Source organism: Oreochromis niloticus, linkage group LG7 (genome assembly GCF_001858045.2).
Source record: "Oreochromis niloticus isolate F11D_XX linkage group LG7, O_niloticus_UMD_NMBU, whole genome shotgun sequence".
NCBI lineage: Eukaryota > Metazoa > Chordata > Actinopteri > Cichliformes > Cichlidae > Oreochromis > Oreochromis niloticus.
In genome coordinates this window covers 17,867,471-17,893,016 of record NC_031972.2, presented here as the reverse complement: position 1 = coordinate 17,893,016, position 25,546 = coordinate 17,867,471, and the positions used below count along the sequence as shown (strand labels likewise).

Below are 25,546 nucleotides of genomic sequence, written 5' to 3'. Positions count from 1 at the left end.
TAAGTCAGAAAGTACAATTCAAAACAAAGACAATGACTTAAAATGTTTTGCTTTGGCCAGTTTCCTTCCACGCGTCGATATTCAACCCAAACGTCAGTGGTTAGCTACAAAGAAAGGTATAAAGGTGCTCAAATTTGTACAATGTCTCACTGGTGTCACTGCAAGTCTAAAGATTGCACTTCTTCTTTATTTATTTTTTTTAAACTGTACATAAACCTCACTGAATATCTATATAGCTTGACTTAGAATGTTAGAAACACCTGCCTCTAAAAGTTCGTACCGGAAGTAAAGATACCAATTGGATAAACGGAGACATTTGGCCATCTTCATTGCTTACTCCTTTCTCGTCTAAAAACACTGAGACATAGAACACATAGAGTATAGTAAGGATGATTGCGTAGTAGTGTGCAGAAGTGACCCGGACCACACCCCACCCCGTCCCACCCACCCACCCCAATATGCACCAAGCTCACACTCATAACAAAGGATGGAACATGGCTATAGTTTAGGCACAAATACTTCAGAATGTCCATGTGAAAAGTCAATGCTTCTGTTCACACACAGATAACATCTAGGCAGACAGACAATGAACAAAAACATAATCTAACATTACATTTAACGTCAACATTTTTGAGATAGTATCTTTTTAAGTATTTGTGACAGCGCATGCTTTCGTGATGGGGTTGACTGTATTGGTACACTATCGACACAACCTGTAGTGAAGAGCCATCTTTTAAAATGGTTGCTGTGAGGGCTTAGTCACTTTAACCCGATGGGACACGGGTGCCATGGTGACTCTGACTAGAAATTCTGCACGGCCGAGACGTTTGATCAAGAAGACCGCATAAGCGCAACGTCTTCTATAAGCAGGAAAACGACTGGTCATCCTGAGATTTCGTGTAGATTTAAATATTCAAAATATTCCCTTTGACAGATATTAAAATATTGCTTGCTCGACCTTGCGTCCATGCCTCAAAGTCCTGGTCAGGTTAGAGTAGCTAAGCCCACATAATGCATTTACATGAGACAGAAACCTTAATGCAAACCAGCATTTCGTTTTTTCTGTCACTAACAGCAGTTTATAAACAGCTCTCAGTGTAAATGTCCTCCTGCACAACCGAGTGACCGAATACCTGATGTCTTGAAACTAAAACGTGTACTAGAAATGTTGTGCTTCAACTACAGTAATTGTGATATGACAGCAGTACAGTACAAATTTACTCCAGGAGCTGGTTAGCTCAAAATCTAAATTGTGGTTTATATATAAAAGAAAAGGAAATATAATGGGTAAAAAAAAGGAAAGAGAAAGTCTAATTTTCACACCTAAGCCATACATGTTCATACCAGTTGTGTGGTAAATGATCCCTGGCAGTACTTTGGAGTAACGTTATAGAAAAGAAGCATTTGCTTTTAATAGGATGACACTGAAATGAAGTTGTGTACTGTAGGTAAATACTGTATACTGTATGTCCACTGGATGTTAAATCAGAAACTACACTAGGACTAAGGGTAGTATACAGAGAGACAGAAAGAGAGAAGAAAAGAATTATAAATGTCCCTCAATCAAGTAGTGCTAGCTATTGCATTAAGGTTTGTTTATCTCTCATAAATGATATCCAGGTTCCTGATAGAAGTAAGACATTGTTATGATAGAGAATGCACCACACAGTATCTGTAAATACTAGATCTACAAAACTATTTACAGGACACATATAGTTAATTTTTATGTCACAGTCTATTGCATAATGGTGATAATCTTTAGTTTATAAATACTATAAATATACACAGAAGTTTTAAGCAACATTAAGTAACATCTCAGCCATCAGAAATCAGAAATAGAAAACAATAACATCCATCCATATCTGTGCACACACTTCATTTTCCTCCAAAATAAACAAAGAAAGCAGCATTTCTATTATCTATTCCCTTTGGACCCATAACACTGCCATGGTTTGTGTGTGTGTGCGCCTCTGTGGGGATGTAGTGGTTCATCGGACTGTATTTTTCACCGCGGACAGCAACAGGATAGTTACAGTATTGTTGTTTTGTTCTTAGATGAGTTTTCAGGAAAATGGTTTGAGACCGATTGTGTGCTTTTTGAGATTATTGGTCGGAATTATTTGCATTTATTCTTGCACAGTGGTGCTAAAGCTGCTTAATAGGAGAAGGTAAGTTTGCTCTTCTTTTAGTAGAAAATGAAAAAGTCATTGTGAGAGTCCACAATGCAAACCAGTTTTTTAAAAAAAATCAACAGCAAAAACGAAAAAAAAAAAAAAAATCAATGAAAATAAAAAAACGTAATTTATATATCTATCTATATATAACTCTTTACATTTCTCAGAAAGGAAGACTCATGTTTATACTACAGATTTAAATTGCCATTGCCAATGTTGTTGGTGTTTTTTTTGACATGGTCCCATGCACACAAACACACACATCCCCGTGCACACACGTGCACACACGCTTTCACATCTATATATACATGTATATATGTATATATATATATGATCAAAGAAAGGACGTGTATCTGTATAATATACATTCTTAAGTTTAGGGAGACAAAATTGTCTAAAATATAATACAAGGGTCATATATACAGCATTTCTATGAGGTTACTTTAGAAGAAAATTGGAGAGAAAGAAAACAATGCCGAAGTTCCTCATTTTGACCTCTTTTGTTCTAGCTCCATTAAAAATGATTTGAAACATATTTCTGTTTAAAAAAAGAGAGGGAGGGTAAAATGGGATCATAAATTTGATGCAAAACGCATTTTGTCTTGCTCAGTCTCTGTACTGCTGAGCACTGAATCTCTTCTAGATCCGGGAGAATCCCTGTGCTGGGTTGAGGATGACGACGCCGCTGCCACTGCTGCTGCAGCTGCCGCTGCTGCAGCCGAGCGCACGGGAGGCAAGGCTCCTGACGACATCTGCCGGAATAAATTGACCCGCTGGGGCACAGTGGTGCGGATGCCACTCTGTAGATTCATTCCCTGGATCACCGCTGCTGTGGGTGGCACGATGGAGGCCAGAGAGTCTCCTGAGGTGGGATGCACTCTGGGCCCCAGAGATGTGTCATGTGGTAGTGATGGTTGGGAGGCTGATAAGTGTCGGACGTCTCGACTCAAGCTGCCTGATTGTAGAGCCTGCGTGCTCTTGTGGATGTCCCCCCGCTGAGGTGAAGGGACCTGCTGCTGCTGAGGTGACGCCTGCTGCTGCTGTTGTTGTTGCTGCGCTGCAGAGGATGTGGCTGCAGTTGGCGCAGCAGGCTGCTGAGAGAGCTGTTGCGTAGACAGAGATGGTTGGGCAATGGGTTGCTGGATAAGGGACAGCTGGGAGGCTGTGGGGGAGGCATACTGGAAGCTCCGGTTAGCCAAAGGGGTCTGCACAGGCGGGCTACACATGGCAGCTGTGAAGGAGCAGGGAGACATGATTGCGCCTTGCTGCTGTAGTGGGGTCTGTGAGGAATTTAGGGTGCCACTTTGAGTTTGGTAAAGCCCCTGTGCTGCAGCAGCAGCAACGGCAGCGGCTGGCATCATGCGGGCAGCGGAGGCATTAGCAATAGCTGAAGCGCTGTAGGTCAGGGGTACAGAGGACTGCTGCAGCTGAGTGGTGCCAAAAGCAGTGGAGAAGGGCGGCTGGGCTGGTGAGTTAATAATGGAATTTCCTGACATTGGTGTTGAGTTCATCCCGGTTACCGACTGCTTGCGGTCCACCATCATTACCATCTCCCTGTCCTGACGGATAATCTGCTTCAGCAGCTCGTTCTCCTGTGTGTTGAAAACCCCGGCGTTCAGATCCTTCTGGAACTTCTGCAGCAGCAACGAGTTCTTCTTCCCTGTTGGGACGCAGTCAGGAGAAGTGAATACACACAGCCACGGTAAACTTTGGATAAACTATACTGCACCACAGGAAAAAGCAGGATACAGGTCAGTAAAGACGCAGCTTGTGGGTTTTAATCACACTTTAGCTTCTTCCTTTGATCAAGGCCAATTCTTTAACAGAGGCATTTCATTGTATTCATTCCACATTCATTCATAAATGCGCTAGTTTTAACCACACAAACTGCATCTTTACACATTCACTAAAGGCTGTTACAGTGAATAAACCTTTGAAAGACATTAAATGGAAATGACTGTGGGAAATATACAGTTTGAGGGGGCGAAGGACACGTAAGGAGACAAAGATTACTGAAAGTGTGACGTGATAGCACAGACTGTGAAGTGGACAGTGAAACACAGAAGAATACTGATGAGTTGTACCCACACATGACATGACTGATTTTAGATATTTTAGAAGAAAAGGGTCTAAGGCTTAATTTAAAGCTGCGGTCTAGCTACATGGTCACACTGACATCAAAGCCATAACACATCACAAGGGCATTCTGCGTAACATTTAAAGTGTGGAAACAAAGTCAAGTAAGAAGAGAATATATGTTATTTTATACATTATATATCATATACATAATGTATAAAATGTAACTAAATATTAATCATCTAACCACACAATGACTGGGATTCTCTTCAAGTTATATTTTATATTGACTAGTGTAAAGCAGTTTGTCTGCATATTTAAATAACACAGTATTCCTTTAATACTGTAAACAAACTGCTTTTAAAAAGTACTCCAGTCATATGCACTATAAAGGGCATTTTGAGCCCACAGGAAAGTCTTTCCTAGCATGTCACAGGTCTTGAACCGTAATAATAAAAGGCTTGACAGATGGCTTTTTAAACACCAGCCACTTTTGTGGCTTTGGGAGTTTGAGTAAAAAAAAGAAACTGTTGTAAAAGGGCATATAAAGACATGTTCAAACGAGCCTATCTTAGAAGGAATTGCCAAATCTAAAGACCTAATAAACATATTTACTTTGAATGATAGTGTCCAAACGTCTTCATAGGAAGTGTTTCCTGTCATTACTACTGACCGTGTATTGACAAGCTGCAAAGCATTGCCGGTAAAGAAGACAAAGTGGACTTTTAGCGTGCTCAGGGCTTTAGCCACAGTCAATCAATCATTCAGCCCTGTCCTTGACGGGCAGAAGATTTTTCCACTGAGTTCACCATTTGGCAGCATATGCTGGATGGCTTTCACCTCTCAAGGCTGCTGGTAAGTCATGCATTCAACTATAAGACAGGACTTTTGCTGCTGTAGCAGCTGAAAATAGATTGCTGTCATGTTTTAACGCATTTTTCTCAGGATAAAGCCCTCAGTTTGATGTTTTCTCTTCGACTGCAGCAATCTCTACAGGGTGGGGTAGCTAAAACAAGCACCACACACTAACTATAAGACTATCATTAACTTACACGTCTGTTTTCATTGCATATTTAAAGGTGACAGGATTAAACTCTGTAGATTGGAAGGACAACACATGTTCATTGTTTGGTGTGCTTGTTGCTCTGACAGAAACATCTGAACACACCAACAAGTTAGAGACAAGGGCAATAACTGGGTTTCAGGGAAACAGGGATTCTTCTGTATACCTCTGAAAAGAAAAGTATCTCATTATCAGTGTTTTGCGCACAGTAAAATAGACTTAAAGTCAGGCAAACTTTTACTGTACAGTATGGTTACTGCATATTGATACTATACAAGCTAAAAGCATTTACTTTCATTTAATTATATCTGTCCTACAGACAGTTTCGAAAAATGCCAATAAAGCATTTTTAGCTACACATACGCAGCAACATTTAGGTTATTTTGTTAGAAACAAATTATTTCCGTTCATTACCTGGAGAGCTGTTATTTTCCATGGTGCATCATGGCTACAGCACATGAAATTGCCATCCCATACATTCATATATTTGCTTTACGGTTGATCCTATTGAATAATACAATTTATAGATATGCAGAATGATGAAAAAATTGAACAAAAAACCCTTGTTGTAAGCTAACTTAGTTCAGCTGCCCAGACCAGGCTGAGTCTACATTACATCAATTGTTCGTTCAGCTTATATATTATATACACTCTTTATTTGTACCTAAATAAGCTTTATTTATTTCATGTTGCACATTTACAGAATTACTGTCTTGCTTTGATCACAGAATTAAACTTACCCCAAAAAACAAATACATTGAGAGGATTGAGAGGCAGACATTTTTATAAGCTCGGCAAAACCCGACATATTGTGTATATTTTCCACTAATACTTTCCGGGCTAATGAATACAACTTGGTAGGAATCCATTTCTCCCTTTCTGTTTTTTCCTTCAATTTTTTATGTTTTTTTCAGCTAGGCACTTTGGGCATATTACTACTAGGACAGTAGCCCATTTATAAACTTGAATAGAAAGGCTGTGGAAATAATATGCTTTAAAAAAATAAAAAGTAAAAGTAAAAACCACTCAGCTTTGACAAAATTAAAAGAAATAATAGTAAAAAGATCAGATATGTCCCAAATTCCCACTATTTACATTCAATACACTCAACATAAAACAGGTTGATAACCAACAAACATCAACTAAACAATAAAAAACAAAACACAGAACACAATATAATGTTCACAGACATCATATATAATAAACAATGAAGACTGTATTAAAAATGCATATCTTTGAAAGATAACTCCAGATGCATTCATGTTTTTACAGATAGATATCTGTGTGTGAAAAAATTACTGTGTTGAGTCAATCTACAGGAAACTCGTTCACTTGATGTACTTCCTGTAATGCCATTACACTGAAACCTAGAGGGCACACATGAGATAGTCCTCAATGAACAGCTAAACAGTTAGCTTCAGCTAACAGTTACAAAAATGACTTACATATGCTAGAAAAGCCTTTATTTTAGTTTTGGAAATATGGACTTTATTATATGTCACAAGTGAAATAAGAAAAAATACAGATTTTGCTGTACTAGCTCACTTTTCTGTTTCTTTACTAATTATAATTTGTTTTGTTTCTATAGGAAACCAAATTTTGCCCATAAAATGTTAAATAATAAAATGTGCATATCACAAACTGTATATTCTAGCAGACTTTGGTGGTCAGCAGGAACTCAAATATCAAATGACAAAAGCTAAGAAAGCGTCTACAGCTAACATTCTATGAATTTTATGTTAGCGGGATTTGGCCTTTTACAGCGACTGAAAACTAGTATAAAATTTATTGTCTTAACCCCGGTCTTTAAGCCTGACGTCATTAGCCGTTTCCAGGTCCAAACTCTGCTTCAGGTCCCAAAGTCAAAGGAACACCGTGGCATCACTGACAGTTAAAAACTGTCTAAATTCTTTCATCTGTAATAAAATGATCAGTGTGGCTGCTCTACCAGGTGTAACAATTAAGTTTAACATCCAGACATCCATGAAAACAGAATTTATGACATTTAATGGAGTTAGAAGTTAGTAGGAAGTTAGCTCGCTAGTTTCCACGTAAACATAATATACCATGTTTTGACTGAGGGATTTCGTAAAAAATTAAAACATACAGCTCTGCTATCACTTCCGAAATAAATGAAGACATGAAACTAAATATTAGTGACGTTTGTGGGGTTACTGAAGTTGGGCTAGCTGGTATATAATGATGTGCTATGTGATGGCTGGCTACACAGCTGTGGTTAGCATAACATAAACATATTAGCACAATGAAGCTGGAGAATGGACACTAACTTTTTCCACTCCATGAAAGCTAACGTGAGGGATCCCGATGGTTAGGGACAAATGCAATTGCATGGCAGGATGCTGTAAACGGACCAACCTTCAGTCAGGAGAACAACTGAGATAATCGACCCACAATACAAGGTTAGTCATTAATTTACTGCTGCATGGGCAGGTTTTAAAAAGTGAGCTTTAAAATGAACAGTGGTAATAAAAACCAAGAGAGGCTGACAGTGATCAATGCATTTTTTAGGGGCTTGTTCAGATTAAAGAGAACAAGATACAAAACATGTTAAAAACACAACAGCCTTAATAAACGCAGAGTAGTCTGGACCCGGAAGCAGGATTCACTTAAAGACCAGATAGTCTTTTCAAGTTTTTACAAAAGTTGATGACATGTGGGCGGAGCCCAAGTGGTGGCAAGAAGTGGCAGCTGTTGCTAGCTTTGTCACTAGTTAAGCTAATTTTTTATGCTAGGGTATAAATCTTTCTCCAGTTATTTTAATCATTTGCCAAGCCAGAGGCCGGAAAATGCAGAATTCCTGCAGAAAATGTGGACCAACAAATCCAATACCAACATACTGACAGCAAACTGCAGTTGCTAAATTAGTATTCATTATTTTTCGGTACAAGTGCAAGTACCGTTGTTGCTACTAGCTACCACCCAGATGTATTTAAAAATGTCGTGCATAACTTTTTTAGGTTATACACAAATGGATTGCATTACTACGTTATATTACATATTACATACTTATATTTAAAGGTCTGAATATTGGTCAAAGAAGACTGTAAAGTGACTTAATGCATTTACCACAGGACCATTGCGGACTATTTCGCAGCTGCCCTCTGTGAAAAAGAAACGTCTCTGATTTTAGAGAGTAACATGTTCCATATTAAAGTTTAAGCCAAAAGATAACACTGACTTTCTTAAGATCAGTGTCAGTTTTGAAAATTATTAAAAACCCACATACTTTAAGCCAGACAATCAGAAACAAAGCTTTTCTGTCAATGATATATGAATAAATAATGAAATGGGATCTCGGCATGTAACAAAGATTGTGTGCGCCATTGCATTAGTAAAGGTTTTACTAATCAGCAGACATGATTTCATTTGTGAATATACTTTGAACGAAGCATTCAAAGATTTATTTAAAAATGTCTGAGCTGAGTTAATAATCCAGTTGATTATTCTGCGAAAAATCTGTTGCAAATCAAAGATGACATGTAACGCTGAATATGATATCTTTTGTTTCCTTGATTGTCTTATTTACTGACATTGACATGATGTGTTCATCAAAAGGTTTTCAGCTTTAGTGTGGGTGAATTGAGTTATGTGTCACTGATGCTGGAGTTAAACAGTCAATGTGACTTTGAGTAAAATTTCAAACTCTTGGAGGATGAATTTGAGACTGGATCCATTTAGCAAGCTTTAATAGGTCATTTTGCTCCTGTTCGAATACTGGAATTGGAATAAAGTGTTTACCTGTTGCCTACTCGTCGGCCAGGACACTCTTGAAAACGAGATGAGCTCGTCTCAAGACGGACTCCTGGTCAAATAATTTTTAGATAGATAAAAGATAATGTCAAATGTACAACACGTTATTGGTTTCAAAGCATGGTTACTTCTTTTTCTTTCCTTTTTAGAGCAAGACAGGCATGTAACCAAATGCAGTTCAGATATAGAAACGATACAACCAGCACAGATCATGACAAAGTGTCTTCCCTCGTATGAGACAAAACCCCCTTCATGGCTAGTCTGAAAGGATGGATCGAATCTATATCACTCTGAGAGGTGTCAGTCAGAGTGGGTAACTTTGAGTTTCCAACATTTAGTTAGAATGAAAAGCTTGGTAGTTATTATAAAAAGGGCAAATGTAAATTAGGCCTTATTGAGGTCAAAGGGCACTCAGTATGTTGTGAAAGCCTCAGCGATGCAAAATTAACACATTTTATCAAAGAAGATTATAAGAGTTTTGAAAAAATATGGTAGTCAAAATAACACAACTTTGTCTCCTGCAAATTATGCTCATATACAACTGAATCACAATTGGTTATTAGTGCTTTATTGCAGGGAGCAGGGTAATGTAAAAGCCTTTCTGTTGAGGGCTGACTGGATAGAAATATAAAGCCAAGCGTGTTTTAGCATGCGGTTAACTTGAGATATACGAACTTGCTAACTGTGTGTGCTAGGGATGTCACCAGAATGGATACCAAAATTCTGTAAATGTTTAGTAAGCAGTGACTTGTACTGAGTCATGTACTTGTACATATAAGCGTGCTAAATCGTGCCTTATATGGCGAAGAAGGGTAAGCATGAGCACAGGAAAAACTACAACTCGAAGAAGATGAGTACTGTAGTGCAGCTACTGTGATAGCTCTGCCCCAACAGCAATAAAAGTTGGACGTGATATAAACGCTGCTCCAAAAAAGTTGGGAAACTGGGTAAATGTAAATAAGAACAGAATCCAAGAATTTGCAAATCTCGAACACCCATATTTTGCTAACAAAGGAAAATAGAAAACAGTTTGAACTGCAAAAACATATAATTTTAGAAAATTATTATTGCACGCAGTTTTTATTTGCATTTTACAGGAACAAATACTTTAAATTTAGCAAACTATCTAAAAGACCGACATCCAGATCCAGAAATCAAGTTGAGTGAGGGTTCGGTTCTTATTTACTTCCAGAGCATTTTGGTTGTTGTCCTGAAATATACATCAGCCTTTTGTCTGTCACAGCTGGCACTGCCGATGTAAAATCCATAAACATATCATTACCTAAAATGCTCAACATAACATAATGTTACAACCCCTAACTAACATTATACCTCGAAGGCTACTCAGCAACCATCCTAACATTTCAGTCTCCACTGTTGGTTTTATTTACAGAACTAACATTCTTGTCGTATTAATTTTTTTCATAAAGCAGCTTATGTTTAAGTACACTGGGTAATTTCTCTCTTTCTTAATCAAACTGAATACCTACAATAGTGTAATTCTATTGGTATTGGTACCAGCTACTAAATTTCTGGTACTGTGACATCCCTAGTATGGGGGTGCAGTGCTTTCAAGTTCACAGTCACATCTACCTCTTGCTTGTGATCTCTAAGTTTAAATAACTAAAAATGGAAAAAAACAAAATGCTAAACTCAAAACTTCAAAACGATAGTGGGTCTTTTTTTTGACACACGTATGTTGTGTTTTGTCAGGAATTTTAGAATAATCCAGTCATCAGTCAACATTACCCCCTCTGCCCACCCACCAGCTTATAGTTGAATTTGAACATAATTCTGAGGAGCACGTGTCATGACGATGAGACACATCACTTGTTGGAGTTTGATTGATTTCAACACTACAGGATTCCAATTTTGAGTCAACATTTGGGTTACAAAGCAATTTGCAATTATTAATGTGCCTGTCTCAGGCAAAACTAAACCACAGATAGAAAGACATGACAAGGAAAAAAACAGCAATATCTGACAGAAATGTAGTTACTACAAAACTAACATGAGACAACACTGGAAAACTGTGAAGTTGCAAACTCAAGAATTTTTATTTAGTTACTTATTTTCCTGTTTTTAGGTGAAACTGTTTCCACGTTAAACAAATCACTAACAACATTATGGCCTCTTTTAGTAATCGATCAACAGACATAGAAAAATAAATAAAAATGGACAAGACAAGAAGGTGGCTTTATTAGTAAAGCCAGTAGCGATACAGCGTGAGAGGATTTGGCTTTTTTTTGCATATGTGCTACAATAAAAGCAAGGAAGCAGTGTTGCTTCAAAAAGGTAAAACATTTAACAGCCTTCATATGGGGAACATCACCCAGGTTGTTTTTTTTTGACAAATAGGCTGCACCTGAATAATTAACTTAATAAACCACCTTCTTTTCAGAGCAGTCATTTAGACACGCCATAGTATTCAAATACGGGTGTTTCTAGTGACATTAATTAGGGTTCTGTGGTATTTGTGCGCAAGCTTTAATTATAGTGATGAGAAACACCTGTGTTTACCTACTGTGTAACGTCAAAATGGCTGCGTTGAAAAAAGGTGTATGGTGCCCTGATTAAATCTGTGGGCAAACCTAGCACATGCTGGAAAAACTCTAAACGCATTATGTTTTTAAAGAAAATAGAATTCTACTCTTCAGAGATATTACTGTAGAGATATCATGTCATTTCTAGCTCGATAATCCTAGAGAATTATATAAGGAGTAAGAACGTTCCTGCTAGGCTTTAGAGACTTTACAGTGCAGTAAAATTCAAATTCTTTTACCTAGATAGATGTTGGATAACAAGATCACTACATTAATTCAGATATTCTTAGAGTAACTAATGAGATTACCCAGCCCAGCGGTTGGATCAGACTACACAGATACCACATCGTATAAAAAGTATAGTAAAATAATCCGCAGTATATTCGTTAAATATCTTTCCTGCTCCACTGTGACACAAGTGGAAAGTAATGTAACAGTGCGCCTAACTTATACATGAAGCATGCTGAATTATTACTTTTAGGTCATTCATAATGAAATGTTATAGAAAATGTTAGAGCAGACGTGAGAACTTAACGAAGTGGGAGAATGTGCGACATTAGGGTCAATGCAACCAATTATTGCCCTGTTTGTGTTACATACATGTGCCCCTTTTTTTTTAAACAAGACTCTGTGTCTGAATTGTGATCACGTATTGAACTATCTGTCATGATTGAATTTGTCTTTAAGCATTTCTGTACTAGACAGTAAAAATAACGTGATGACTGAATTAAGCTACACAAGGTCCTCGACTGGACCCGATGAATGTGGGGGCTTTCTTGTTACCTGACCCAGCTCTTTGTTTCTTTTTATGAGGTTTCTGTCTCGTTGATTTTGAGAACTCTAACATGGGGCGGGGTGCTGCTCATACCCAGGAGTGCAGATGAGTGGAAAGAGCGCCAGACACACATGCATGTGAGGTTAGCTTCGATCCACTCGCTGACATCCAGTGGGGGGGTCAACACCAAACCAACGAGGGGGCGACCTGACTCCCTCCCGGACAGCGACATGCACTGCCTTCCAGTTAATCCAACCACAAAACGCTACTTTGTTTCTTAAGAAGGATTAATGCTGGTAACAACAAAATTTTCTTTAATATATATATTTTTTTAAGGTAAAGAAAGAGACACGAGAAAAAAAGAAATCAATAGAGAGCATACAGGTCATGCAGCACAAGATGGCAGACACAATGCTTTTATGAGGAAAGAAGGCAAACAAATACTGATAAAGACAAGACAACAAGGCACTATGACAGGCAAGAGATCCGAACAATCAGAGAGAAATGAGGCTTGTAGGTCTTACCAATGCGGTCCAATCGGTCAATGGCGACCGTTTCAAAAGCACGTCGCATCATTGGGTACTCTTCTAGCACCTCATTAAAATGGTCAACAGAGAGGGAGAAGAGTCGACAATAGGTGTCTGCACGCACACTCGCCGTTCGTCTGCCCTTGGTGAGCAGACAGATCTCTATAGGGCAGGTAAAGGAAAACAAAGAGGACACATGATGAAACTGTAACAGGAGTGAAATGTACAGGAGGGAATCATCCTAGTAATTACAGTACATAGAGTATTCTCATATAAATGAGCCTTGAGTACAAAGGGTACAGGAGAAGAAGCTAATGTGAATGCAAATAGAATGTGAAGCCCATCAGCAGTGCTGTCACTTGCATTACGCTAAGATAATTCATCATGGTGCGGAGATATAATAGTGCAATGATATGATACAGTACCAAGCTTTATTAAGAAAAAACAGGGCAGGGCTCAATGCACCGCGTTAAGAGGACGAGACCGAAATATTTCTTACTGACACGACAAGATGTGAATAGAACAGAAGAATTCATCAGCATCGGATCATAATTAACTTTGCAGTCTTCTTCACATTAGATAACACAGAATGCCTGTCTTTATGTGTGAAATTAAACACAAGAGTACCATATACACGAAAATTACTCAGCTCATCATTATTAATAGTAATTACATTTTATTATTAGCAATAATATACTGTAGCTATAGCATTTTTCTTGTTTTGTGTTATTGTCATCAGTGTGGAAAGAGTACTTATACATTTAATTTACAGTTAACACGGACAACAAATGCACTACATGTTTAGATTGAGAGATTTTTAGTGTTTTGTGAAAAAATATGAGCTCATTTCATCTCAGGAGAAGAAACAGATCCAGACACACTGCTGTCTTTCCTGGGCCAAAACTGAGGCGAAGTGTAAAACTGTTCTGTGATCAGATGAAGTGAAATTTGAAATACTATTTTGAAAAGATGGATGCTGCATCCTCTGAAGTTAAGAAGAGAGGGAACGTGTTATTAAAATGGCTATATGGACATCTGAGAAGGCACTGTGAATGCTCAAAGGTGCAGCTGTGGTCAGAGTGTACAAGTTCGTATCATGGGCATGAATGTCGTGTAAAGTTGGGGCTTCTATTTATTTCTTTTTCCAAGGTAGCTCGATTGTCCTGCATACATCTTTAATGCCTCGAAATACAAGAACTGGGTGCACAATTTTGAATTTATTTCAGATTTTCTCGAATTATTAGCGGGTCAAAAGTACACAGTACAGGGTATTAGGTTAAATGTCCATTTGGAAGTAGGAAGTCAACCAGATGCTTTTGGTACCCACCAAGAAGCTTACAATGCTTTATATTCTATATGACTGTAAAATCTGACATATACAGCGTCTGAGCTCATCCAGAAGTTGAATGTGAACAATCCTTCCCTTAATTTTCTTTCTCTGAATCTTTAACACCACTGAACCCACACCCACATTTGTCCAGTCCACTGCACGACTTCCATCTTCATTAAATCGTTAAATGTTAACTTGTTATGGTGTGATCTTTCTGGGCTCTGCCAGGAGCTGTCATGAAAATAGAGCACAGAGAGTGCAAGATGTGTGAGCAACACTCTCAAGCTGTGCGTGCGAATAAGGTGTTAGTGCTGTTTTAATGGAAAAAGATTCACTTTCACTGGTACATCCACTAATGCAAGCAGACGCACAGAGAGAGAAAAACCTGCGTCATGTTCAAAGGGATAAACAAACACAAAAAGAGTGAAGTACAAAGAGTGGTTGGTTTATCTCTAAGAAAACGCTCTGGTATACCAGTAAACTGGAGACATCCAGAGACTAATGTGCTAGCTTGACACGTAGCAGCCAGTGACTCAGTTAAAAACAAAGGTGAGTTAATCAGCTGAGTGGGCGAAATGAAAATACTCTCCAAAGTTTGACCTGCTATGGCACTGAACGAGAACTGATAGCATATAGAGTCTTCACTAAATTCAAAAGCATGTAAAAATGTTGGTTCTGAGCTTTTTTTCTCTCTCTTTTTAAAAATTGAACTGAGTCTAGTTAGCTGTAGCTTCTCCTCCAATATATAGGTAACACTCTTTTTTTGGCCTAGCATCATATGTCTAACATGTCTAAGTACAGTTAGGAACATCTTTAAGAGGACTGATTATAGTTTCTGATTATATGTGCATATGCATATGTATAGTGCTAAAAAAATGTCAACTCTACTATGGCTTCTCTGGGTTTCTGTGACTATCTTATCTATGCTAAGATGCAGGCCAGAAATACAGTTACTCAGATAAGACACTGCTTAGCTGTCTAACCCATCTACATTTTCTATTTCTATGCTGCAGCAGGTGGGTGGAGTCAGCTGGAGACACCCGGACCCATAGTGTGCCAAGTAAAACCATAACCTGCTTCAGACCTCTTCTTCTTCATTTTCTGCCTCTCAGCTTTTCCATCGCCATGTAAATCAGTTATGATTGGCCTTCATCTGCCATCTCTCTTTCTCTTTTCTCATGGCTTCATACTAAACTTCCATACTAGTATGCTGACAATATTGTGTAAGCTGTTATAGTTTTTTAAATGTTGTTTGACATTAGGCACATATGAGCCTGTCTTTTCTGAACAAACTTTGTCTCCATTAACATCCTCAGCCACCCACAGCACAATTGTAAGTCTAATACCATTGTCTGGATCCTAGCTGTGCACACGTGGCATTCCTAGGTATGTTTTTTTGTGTGTGAATAAGTTAGAGCCCTGTTAACACTTCCAGTGATGCGGTTTGACACGTGTCTGTTGCCTTGTCACAAAGCATCACTGTTGAACCCTGGGGCATTGCGGATAATTTGTCATCACTTTTGTGTCACACACACTCATGGCAACGAGCTCTTCTTCCCTCGTCTCTACTTACGGCTGGTGCTGTGGAAATGTCTCATATGACATTAAAGACATTAAAGCCGAATCTGGATTTAAATCTCCTGTCGGTCATTGTCCCCGCATTGTGGTCTCTTTAGTCCCTCATAGAGCTGCGTGACGCCACTGTGTAAGCTCATTCACCACGCTCACCTGTGATTACTATGATATCTCTTTAGCATGCAGGTGAGTCACTGACCATTGTCAGAGGTGCTTTGTGACCTACTGTTCTCATAGATGTCCTACTCATTACTATGGTAATAGTTTCCTGTGTCTGGGCTCAGTTTTGTAACTCGCTCTCTCCATCTCTGGAGCTGTCTCAGTCCCCCTCGCTGATTTCTCATTCTGGCCACGATCTGGCCTGGTTGTAAGGGGGGTGTAAATCATTTGAGAAAAGGGGGAAGAGTGAGATGCCGGGCATAGCCAGCTGCTCCCAACGCAAGGCTAATGCCAAACAAATACGAAATAAAAATACCAACAGGGCAGAAGGCAGCAGCTCTGGTGGGGCTGTTCACCCCTTTTTATTAGGTGAACAATTTACACTGCGTCCCTAATTTAAACTATTACATGACTCATTAAATGTTAGTGCATGTTCTTAATTTATATTCTCCATTTTTATAATTAGGCTTATATTAGATTCTGATCGTTCACTGTGAACCCTCCATCTTTTTGAAATTTTAACTGAACTTGGGGGTGGGCAATCTGACGATCGTACGAGGTCAGTCTTCATAAGAACTGCTTTTCCGGGGAGTTGTACAAATTGTGTCATTAAAGCTGAGCTGTATGTGTATATTTCAGTCTCTCTTCCTTTAGAACAAAGTCAACACAAGAAGAGAATGCGGAAATGTAAGCGTTGCGCTCAGGTAACAATATGCACACCTTAACATGAGATCACTGGAGTTTAACTGGAACTGTGGGGGAAAGTAATGATTCAGATTGTGGATTATGAATGAACACAGAGACTGACACATCATGTTTGATCACCCACTTCTAACACTAAATAGCCTCTATGTATATTGCTTAATGGACTCAGCTGTAATTTGTGAAACTCTGGACGGAGTGGTAGTACACCCAATCTGAAAAATGTACATTTTCATCTTAATACTGACTGAACAGTTTGCTATTTACTACTTATTTCTATTGTACTTTAGGCTAAAGCTCAAATGGTTACTCACACAACTATGTAGCATTGTTATTAATTAAAAATGCTAATCATAATCTGTTTCCAGCTTCCTAATTTGTTTTCTTAGTTTTCAATTAATGTTTTTTCTTTTTTGTAAATTAATATTTTCTGTGCTGACTGTAGCACAACGCTAGGCTCTAGGGTGTAGAAAAAAAATTACATCCTATTAGCATCCTTTTATTAGAGCCTAGTTGGCCAAAGGCGTTATCCTGACATTTCACCTTAGTTTCATAAACATGATCTGCTTGTTCTGTGTCACTGAGCAAAATGTCTCTGAGCTGCAGCCTCGGAGGATACAAAGCCTGAATACGACACACATGCACTTCCAGCAAATCACTACATTACTTAATGCAGAGTTTAAAGCCACCTATATCTGAAACTCCATATCTGAAGCAGGTTTCTTTGCTAACTGATGAAAGAGTGTATGTCAGTACTCCTGTGTTTTGAACAAGCAAGGGGAGGAAAAGAAGGCAATGCATTTCTTTCTTATGTCGTTTCTTTCTTTCTTTTTTTTTGATTCGCTTCCTTCCATGGCTCGCCTCTGAGACGTGAACTGCATGGAACAGACACACCAAAGTGAAGGTATTCTTAGACTCCTCAGCCTCCTTCCATAGTGGGGATGAACTCAGGAGATAAAATATGCAAGAACCTCTAAAATAGGAAACTTTGCTTTGCTTTCACAGAGACACGACAATGTCTGCCTGCGGATTTTGTCGGAGTAAACAAAGTGCAATGAAATTACATTTGACATTTAAAAAATTAATGATATCTGGAACGCTTTGGATGGGGAGTGGGAACCGTGCCGAGAGAAAGAGAGAGGAAGAAGCAGAGCACAGCAGAGGACAGAACCGGGGAACTGCTCCTTGTTTTACACTGTGCCAAGTTATTGCAGTGGGAACATATAGATAGGGCGAAAGGAGTTCATGCTCATGTATGTGCGCCTAAGTCTGTGCTTATGTGTGTGTGTGTGTGTGTGTGAGGGTGGGGGAGGGACCTCTGTGTGTCCTAAGGGATGCCTGATCCACGCCTTGGCCCACTCCAGCAACCAGATGAGAGGTTACGTAACAGCGAAAGCTGACTAACATCCAACATTGGTTAATGAGAATCTACATTTACAATAACTTAACTTCAAAAAGCATTAAGGGCCTCAGGCTAGTCTCATATATATGGTATAACTCTAAGAACACAGTGTGCGTTGATGTAAGAAGCACAGTGGAATATGTAGCTGACATTTGGATTTTAATGTGAAAACAATTCAAAATAAGCAAATACTCCAAGAAAAAAAATATAAAAAAAACTGAAGTTCAATTTTCAGTCTTTATAGTTACAATTCTTACCTCCAAAATAGGATCCATCAGTCAGCTTCATCTCCTTGTTGAACTTGGTGATGACACTTGCAACGCCATGCTGAATAAAGTACATCTTTTTCCCCACTGTGCCTTCCCTGATAATGTAATCGTTGGGCTGGAAAACTTCAAACTTCAACTTGCTCAGCATCCCCGTCACAAAGTTGGGGTCCGCATTGGCAAACAGAGGCATGGTGGCCACAAGCTTGCGGCAGTTAAAGTTGACAATTTCCTGGTGGAGGGGGGAAAAAAAGAAAAAAGAAAAGTGTTGATTTAACAGATGAGATCATGCCATCAATAATTCAGTTATTTCCACCCAAAAGGGAAAAATGAGCTTCAGTTCGGCAGCCTGACACAGAACACCACCTCAAATCTTTCATCTCTGCCGCCTTCACAGTATCTGCAAACATAAATGAATTGGAATGCATATTGCTGCTTTATCCCTAATGCTCCTAAAGCACTTTCCATTTCTCCTGCGAAGAAACTTTTTGGCACACATTCCATATCCTGATGAGTTTGCCCTCTGGTGCCGGCTGCAGGCCATCTCTCTGGTCTCATCCTGTCCCCTCAGACCCAGCAGCAGATTAGGAGCTTGTTGTCTGTTTACCCACACATCTCTGTTGCTGTGCAGATGGAAAGCTGGGGCACTTGGCATCTGCAGCAATGTGTTGTTGACCCCACATGAGGGATAACTCTCCTCCACTGACAACAGGACATTAACAGAAAGATAACCAATCTCAGAAATGCTTGCTGGCTCCACGAGGGCAAAAAATATGTTAGCTAAGCTTCAGAAGCCGGTGTCAGGTAAAGCCACGGCTCCGACCTCAATCAAGCACCAGAACTAATGAATACGATAGTAAGCACTTTTCATGCACAGTCAGGATTCCTCCTGGGAAAACAATGTTTGGCTATGCCTATTTAAAGATTTGTCATATGGCAGAGAATAAAAGGCAGTGAGACAGAGGCGAGGAAGGGAGCAGGGGGAGAGACAGAGCAGCAAAACAGTCTGGCTATTAGGCTGTGTGGACTCTGGTTTAGCATATTTTAGCCGATTAGCTTCAAAATTCATCTAGTTCAACTGTATTGAATCCCTATACATGCTTCAGATATTTTTGTTTTACAACAGTCTGAAAGTCACCTTAGAAAAACATTGCGATCCATCACAACATGTTTTTTTTTTCTTTTTAATATTATTTTTTGTCAAGGTTACTTTGTCCTTGTTTTCCTTTGCCCTTCCATTGTGTTCATCTTTGCTCGTCTACATTGTACATCGGGTTGTCAGCTACCAGAGATAATCAATGTAATACTTTTTTAGGAGCTCACAATCAATTATTGGATGTTGCAGTGTCCTTGAATGTGACACGGTTTTTTCTTTAAAGCGAAGGCTGCCCGTGGCAACAAACTGCTCAATATGTTGATGGATTGCCTGTCTTAGGATGATCTTTACAGTTCACCAAATGAATAAGTTAAAAGCAGCAGGGCAATTTGGAAAAGCTTTGCAGATGTAGAAATATTCTGACATAAATGTAAAAATATATATAGTGGTGGAATTTTTTGGCTGAAAAGACACGTCATCTCATCTTACACAGGATATACATCAAAATCTGGAGATTGTTTAAGCCTACAGCAGCAGTAGCAGCATAATTATTTTGCAGACTTGTGATAACTGGCTTTGCCACAATCAGTTATAAGTATGCTTTAACTGATTCGGCATTCTTAGCTAGTCTGAGTGGTGCGAAGTGGAGCTAATTCACTTCCCAAATTGACCTCCAAGTCAGGACCCCACAGATTGTCCATACTCAGTGGCAATCAGAGCCACTTAGGTTTCAGTCTGTCTGAAAGTATCCTGGCTTTACTGATGATGGTCAGGTTTACAGCCACATTAATTGATTTTTGTTAAATGAGCTGTGGAAAAGCTCTAGATTGTTGCTCTTTATCTCCCAAAATTTAACCTCAGTAATTTATCCTATCTACTACCGAGCTGTTCACTCTGGGTAAGATATACTATACCCTATTTTAAACACAAGAAGGCAGTGGTCATACCACAATGACAAACAGGACAATAGTTGATATGACTAGAAGTTTCTATTTTTAGACTGTAAATTTATTCAAAATATGGTGAGAAAAGACAAACAAACAAAAAAACCCAAACGTAGTAAGAGCTATAATCTGCTGGCCAGAAGATCCTGAGTGAAAGGGACATTCAGGTACTTTCGGCTAAAAAACAGCTCACAGAAAGAGATTAATCAAACTAAGTCAGTTCCGATTATTTCATCATTTTATACGTCATCCAAGCATGCCAATGTAGTGGCCTTCAGCAGTGCATCAGAGCACTCAGTAGAATGGAAATCTATGGGAGAAGTTTGCTCCCTCCCACAAAATACTTAATCATCTGGTTTATTACAGCTGAACAGGAAAACATAATTGTATTGTTGCTCTGACAAATGCACACAGATGAGGTGCACAACAGCTTAAACTGCGCGGTGCCCAGCAGACCTAGTCGTTATTGTGATAAAGATGTAGGTAAGCTTAATTATTGTTTTTCTTAGAGCGTGGTATTTGTTTAAGTGTCTATTAAAGTAATAAAGGGCATATTACTCTATCAGCAGTAAAGTGACCTACTTCGGTGATGGGAGATCAAATAAAGAGCATACTTTTAGAAACAGAGAGGAAACAGGCTGCACACCTGACATGGGGGAAACCACGGCTGGTCGCCTCAGTTGTTGGATAGACGGGTTAGAACAGCTGACACTGAGTCAAAGCTGCCACATTACAGATGACGAGTGAGACGCACACTGTCTTGTAATGTAATAAAGCTTAGTCAAGTTTTGGTGTCTAATTAGGTTTTCCGCCACTCGGATTGAGGCATATGTCACAGGTGCTTTAAATGAACAGTACTAGTAATTACACATGTCATTTTGTGAGTTTCTGTAATGGTTCATCAACCAGTAGATGCAGCTATTTAATTAAAATTGTAAAATATAACATTTCACAAAAAAGATGAAAAAAACAGTAAAGCCCTTTATTATTTTTGAGATGCCAAATTACAGTCATTTACTTACATTCCTGAACAGGAAGATGAGTTTTGGTGACTCAATGTTATAACTGATTAATTACACAAAGAAGTTTAAATATGTACAAAAAAATAATTCCCAGATTTAATTACATATAAATTTTCCATGTAATTTGTTATTTAGTACAACATTAAATGTTAAAAAATTTAGTCAAATGAAGCTAAAAATAATTTATTCAGTCTGGTTAAATTAAATTTACTCGACTAGTACTCATTCAGTTTATACCAATTAATAATTTATTAATTAAAGAAATAAACCTTATTCAAAATAATTGCTTCATGTTTGCTGATGGTGAAGAATCCATATTTTCAATCTGGGTATAAAAATGTGAATTTTGGCAGATTTCTAAAATATTTTAATATTTTTCTAAGATATATGTGTATTATTTCTTGATTGTATAACAGGTGGTCTAACAATTTTTTTAAACACTGTACATAAAATTACAACAAAATGTAAGACTTACTGAAATTGCTCTGATGTGACCATGTTTGCTATTATCGATCTCTCTCAGTTTAAGCTGGATTTAACCTTTGCTTAGTGCACATATTGAACTAAGCCCGTGTTTTACTGTACTTTTAAATGCCTGCACCTTTCTTGTAAGTGCTTGGGACTGTGCAGCAACTCTGCACACCGTAGCATTCATCTCTTGAGCATATAACTCTGCAAGGTGACTTAATGGGGCTTTATGAGAGCTGGTCAGGATTCCTACACTACATTTATCCTACATTCGCTTTTTACTCCGCTGCTCCCCATTATCCCTTTGCATAATTACACATGTAATGTGCTTATGGGGGAGGTCATCCAAGGACCAAAACTGGTGCTTGACGTCACAGTAACCTTTATTGCTCTGTCTCATTACCTCTGTGGCAGTTGTTTAACAGCTCTGTAAATCACAAGCTCATGGAGTTTATCACAAGTGAAAGAGAGGCACGGGAAGTGTTTCTGTAGGAAATGTTTTCCTATTTTGACTTTCAGCCAGTCTAGTTTCACCTGGGGAGACTCCGTTTTGCTCTTTTTCTTCCTGACCTTGTAAGATGAGATGACAGGTGTTTCAGTTTAATGTGCTGCACCCAAATAAAGATTCACTGCTTATGTTCAGAAAAAAAGAAAAATAGATCTAACTCATGTTCCAAAACTAAGACATTGTGACACCTACCTTTCAGTGTCTATTTTTTTTTTATTAAGGTTCCAAAAATAAAATCAGAGCGTTCGAAAGGAAAAATCTGCAGATTTATAAATGTTACTCAAGAACAGAGCTTCTGAAATGTTGTGTCACCTCTTTGAGTGGGTCGTTGAGTTCACTCAGGATGTTTTCCTCATCAAAGATTTTCCCTTGGTAGCGGTGCTCATAGTAGTCATGGATTTTCTGTCTCATGTCTGCTGGAAGCTTGTGGAAGGACATGTATTGCTCCACTTGCTTATACTAGAAGAGACAAAGAAAAACAGTCATCACTTAACAGCTTAACATGCAAAAAAAAAAATCAGATAGTCCCAGTAAAGTCTTGAGTTTTATATTTGTTTGGAAATCGCACCTTTAATAAACAGCAAAGCAACAAAAATGTGGTCTACACAGAGTGCATATTTGTGTCTCTGTATTGAGGACAAGGCGTGCTCTCACACAGTCACAGTGCCATGTCCTGGTTCTGCGTGTGGGGAGGGAGAGGCAGAACAAGAGAGGCAGGTGGTGAAGAAAGTAGGAACGAGTACAGGCCCGGGGCTATGTCAGACCAAGGTAGCAGCAGATTATCTCACCGATGCAGGAAGCCCAGTGCTAATAGGCAACCGAGCTATGCTGTAATGTGAACAAGCGAGGCATACCTAGTATCCAGGAGCATGAGAGGATATTGGGTCATTTTCAAAGAAGAATTCTCCTTTTGACCGCATTATATATTATCATAGGGTCTTTACCTTATAATATAGAGCACCTTGAGGTGACAGGTGTTGTGATTTATTGAATTATTAAATTCAATGAGGATTCTAGCTTAGATTCTATGACTCCTCTTTCCTTTTCTGTTTTTGTCTTTGTTTTTTCTTGATTACATTAAAACGTCATTTAAGTTTCATCATTACAATCAACTTAATTTTCACCTACTATCACATTAATATGAAAATAATGTCAAAATAATAATTTTCAAATAATTTGCATTGGTTTTTGGGTTGTTTAATAACCGAGAAGAGAACTAGCTGCACTTTACATACAGTTCAAACAAATAAGAATATATTTCAAGCCCTTAGATTTAACTGGACATGCAGTGAATAAATCCTTTTGAGATGCTACGAATAAAAAAAAAAGTAGAATTTCTTTTTAAAAAAGTATAATGGTGTGACATTAAAAAGGAGCGAGGAGGGAGTCTGTACACTTGATGTCTCTGTTTTTCCCGTTTCCCGTAAGATCCCGTTTCTACATCCTGTTTCCAGTAATTAACTAAAAATTAGCAGGAGTGTAATGTCCAGCTGCATTATCCTGCAGGCAAGTACTGACCCACAGGAACACAGAAGAAACTTTGGCTCATTTATTTTGAGTAGTCAGCGAGCACGGCCATAGCCCCAACACCTGAAAATGAACCTCTATAAAGACAACAGAGCAGTACTGTAGGTGAGAGCCAGCAGCAGCTGTGAGGCTGGTGGGACAGTTCAGTTTGAGAGGCTTTGACCAATGTGACGCAGGCAGCCCCATAAAGCGATATTTGTTAGCGAGAGGAGCCACTCGAGTCCCAGTGCCTCCCTCATTGATTTCTCACCCGGCTGCAGAAAGGTGATAAGGGACCAGAGCTTTGTTTGCGGGAAATTGATTTATTTTGAGTTCACACAGCCGAAGTCAGAAGGTGTCTGCAGGGGCTCAACCGGTCCATTTCGACTCGGGTGGTCAGGGTGGGGCACAGAGTAGGCAATGGGGGCACATTTTGGGCTCGATATGGGGCCTTCAGCTTCAACGTCACATTATCTTTTCATTATGACTAATTTCCATTCTCATATTAATTCAGACGTGTAATTTTATTGGTTAATTACTTTCTGAAGGACCAATTTAGATAAATGCTGACTACATTCCTCATTATCCCACCTCATCCATTTCTCTCTTTATCCCCCCTCTCTCTCTCACGCTCTCTCTCTCTCTCTCTCTCTCTAGAAATAGTCAGGGCCCAGTCAGACTAACACCCACACTGGGATGTGCCACTTGGCAGAACCCACTTCTTTCCTGGCTGATGGCACTCCTGGGGCATTCCTGTGGATCTAATTTAACCCAGGCGCACTGCAATTTGCAAAGTTAAACATCACCCATAAATATATGTTTACCAGCATTATGTAAAATGATGAAACCTCCTCTGTTGCAGAATGTGTTCTAAGACGTGAAGGACAGTTTAAAGAGGGCAGGCAATTAGTGCAAAGACTTGAAATGCTTCATCCACTTTGTATCTGCTCAACGCTTCTTTTATTGAGCAGGAATTGATTTGATACCCGTCTGTGTCACGCAGAGGACGACGCATTCAAATGCAACCCCATTTGTAGTGCTTGCATGACATAAATGTAATTACAAGACGCTGTGTTTGACATCTGATGGGTGCACGGTCACAGTATTCCTTTACAGAATCATTTATGTTCCAGAAACTTGTTTTGAAACTATTTAATTATCTTTGCAATATTTCAGAGGAGGGAGGTAGTTACATTAGCTTTGCATTGAACCTCAGACCAAAATATGAAATGTGGGGCATCTTGGACATATCTTAAAGAGCAACTCAGCTGCACTGTGGCAGCACCAGGGCTTCACAGCAGGCATGTCTCTATATCATACATACTTTAAACCCTCATTTCCTTCCCTCTCCTCCCACTATTTCTCTGTTTCCTCTCTTCTCTATAGTTTTTGCATGGTCTGTTTTGCTTTTCTCCTAGTCTGGACAAAATTAGTTTTTGAGTTTTTGCAAATTAAGTAGAACCTATCGACAACAATCACTTTACTTTCTTACTGCCCGTCGTGTTCTTGTCATAAACATCCTCCGGCCTCAGATAACTTGTAACCTCACATCCCCATCCATCTCTCCATCCGTGTTTCCAACCCCCCAGCTGTGGCAGTGATAGATGTAATGGCTAGAGGCTCAGCACCCTGAACCCAT

The 25,546-nt window shown here is 39.0% G+C and overlaps 1 protein-coding gene across 1 annotated transcript in view; it reads right to left on the bottom strand.

The window, feature by feature from the left end:
* Positions 1–451: 451 nt before the first annotated feature.
* The window catches only part of hcn1 (hyperpolarization activated cyclic nucleotide-gated potassium channel 1), a 69,594-nt gene continuing 44,499 nt past the window's right edge, over positions 452–25,546 (bottom strand). The window contains exons 5-8 of the mRNA XM_003451491.5: positions 22,714–22,860; positions 18,355–18,595; positions 12,927–13,091; positions 452–3,834 (exon numbers count right to left, since the gene is read on the bottom strand). Coding sequence (XP_003451539.1) covers positions 2,747–3,834; positions 12,927–13,091; positions 18,355–18,595; positions 22,714–22,860 — 1,641 coding nt within the window. The 3' untranslated portion in view covers positions 452–2,746. The remainder of the gene's footprint in view (positions 3,835–12,926; positions 13,092–18,354; positions 18,596–22,713; positions 22,861–25,546) is intronic.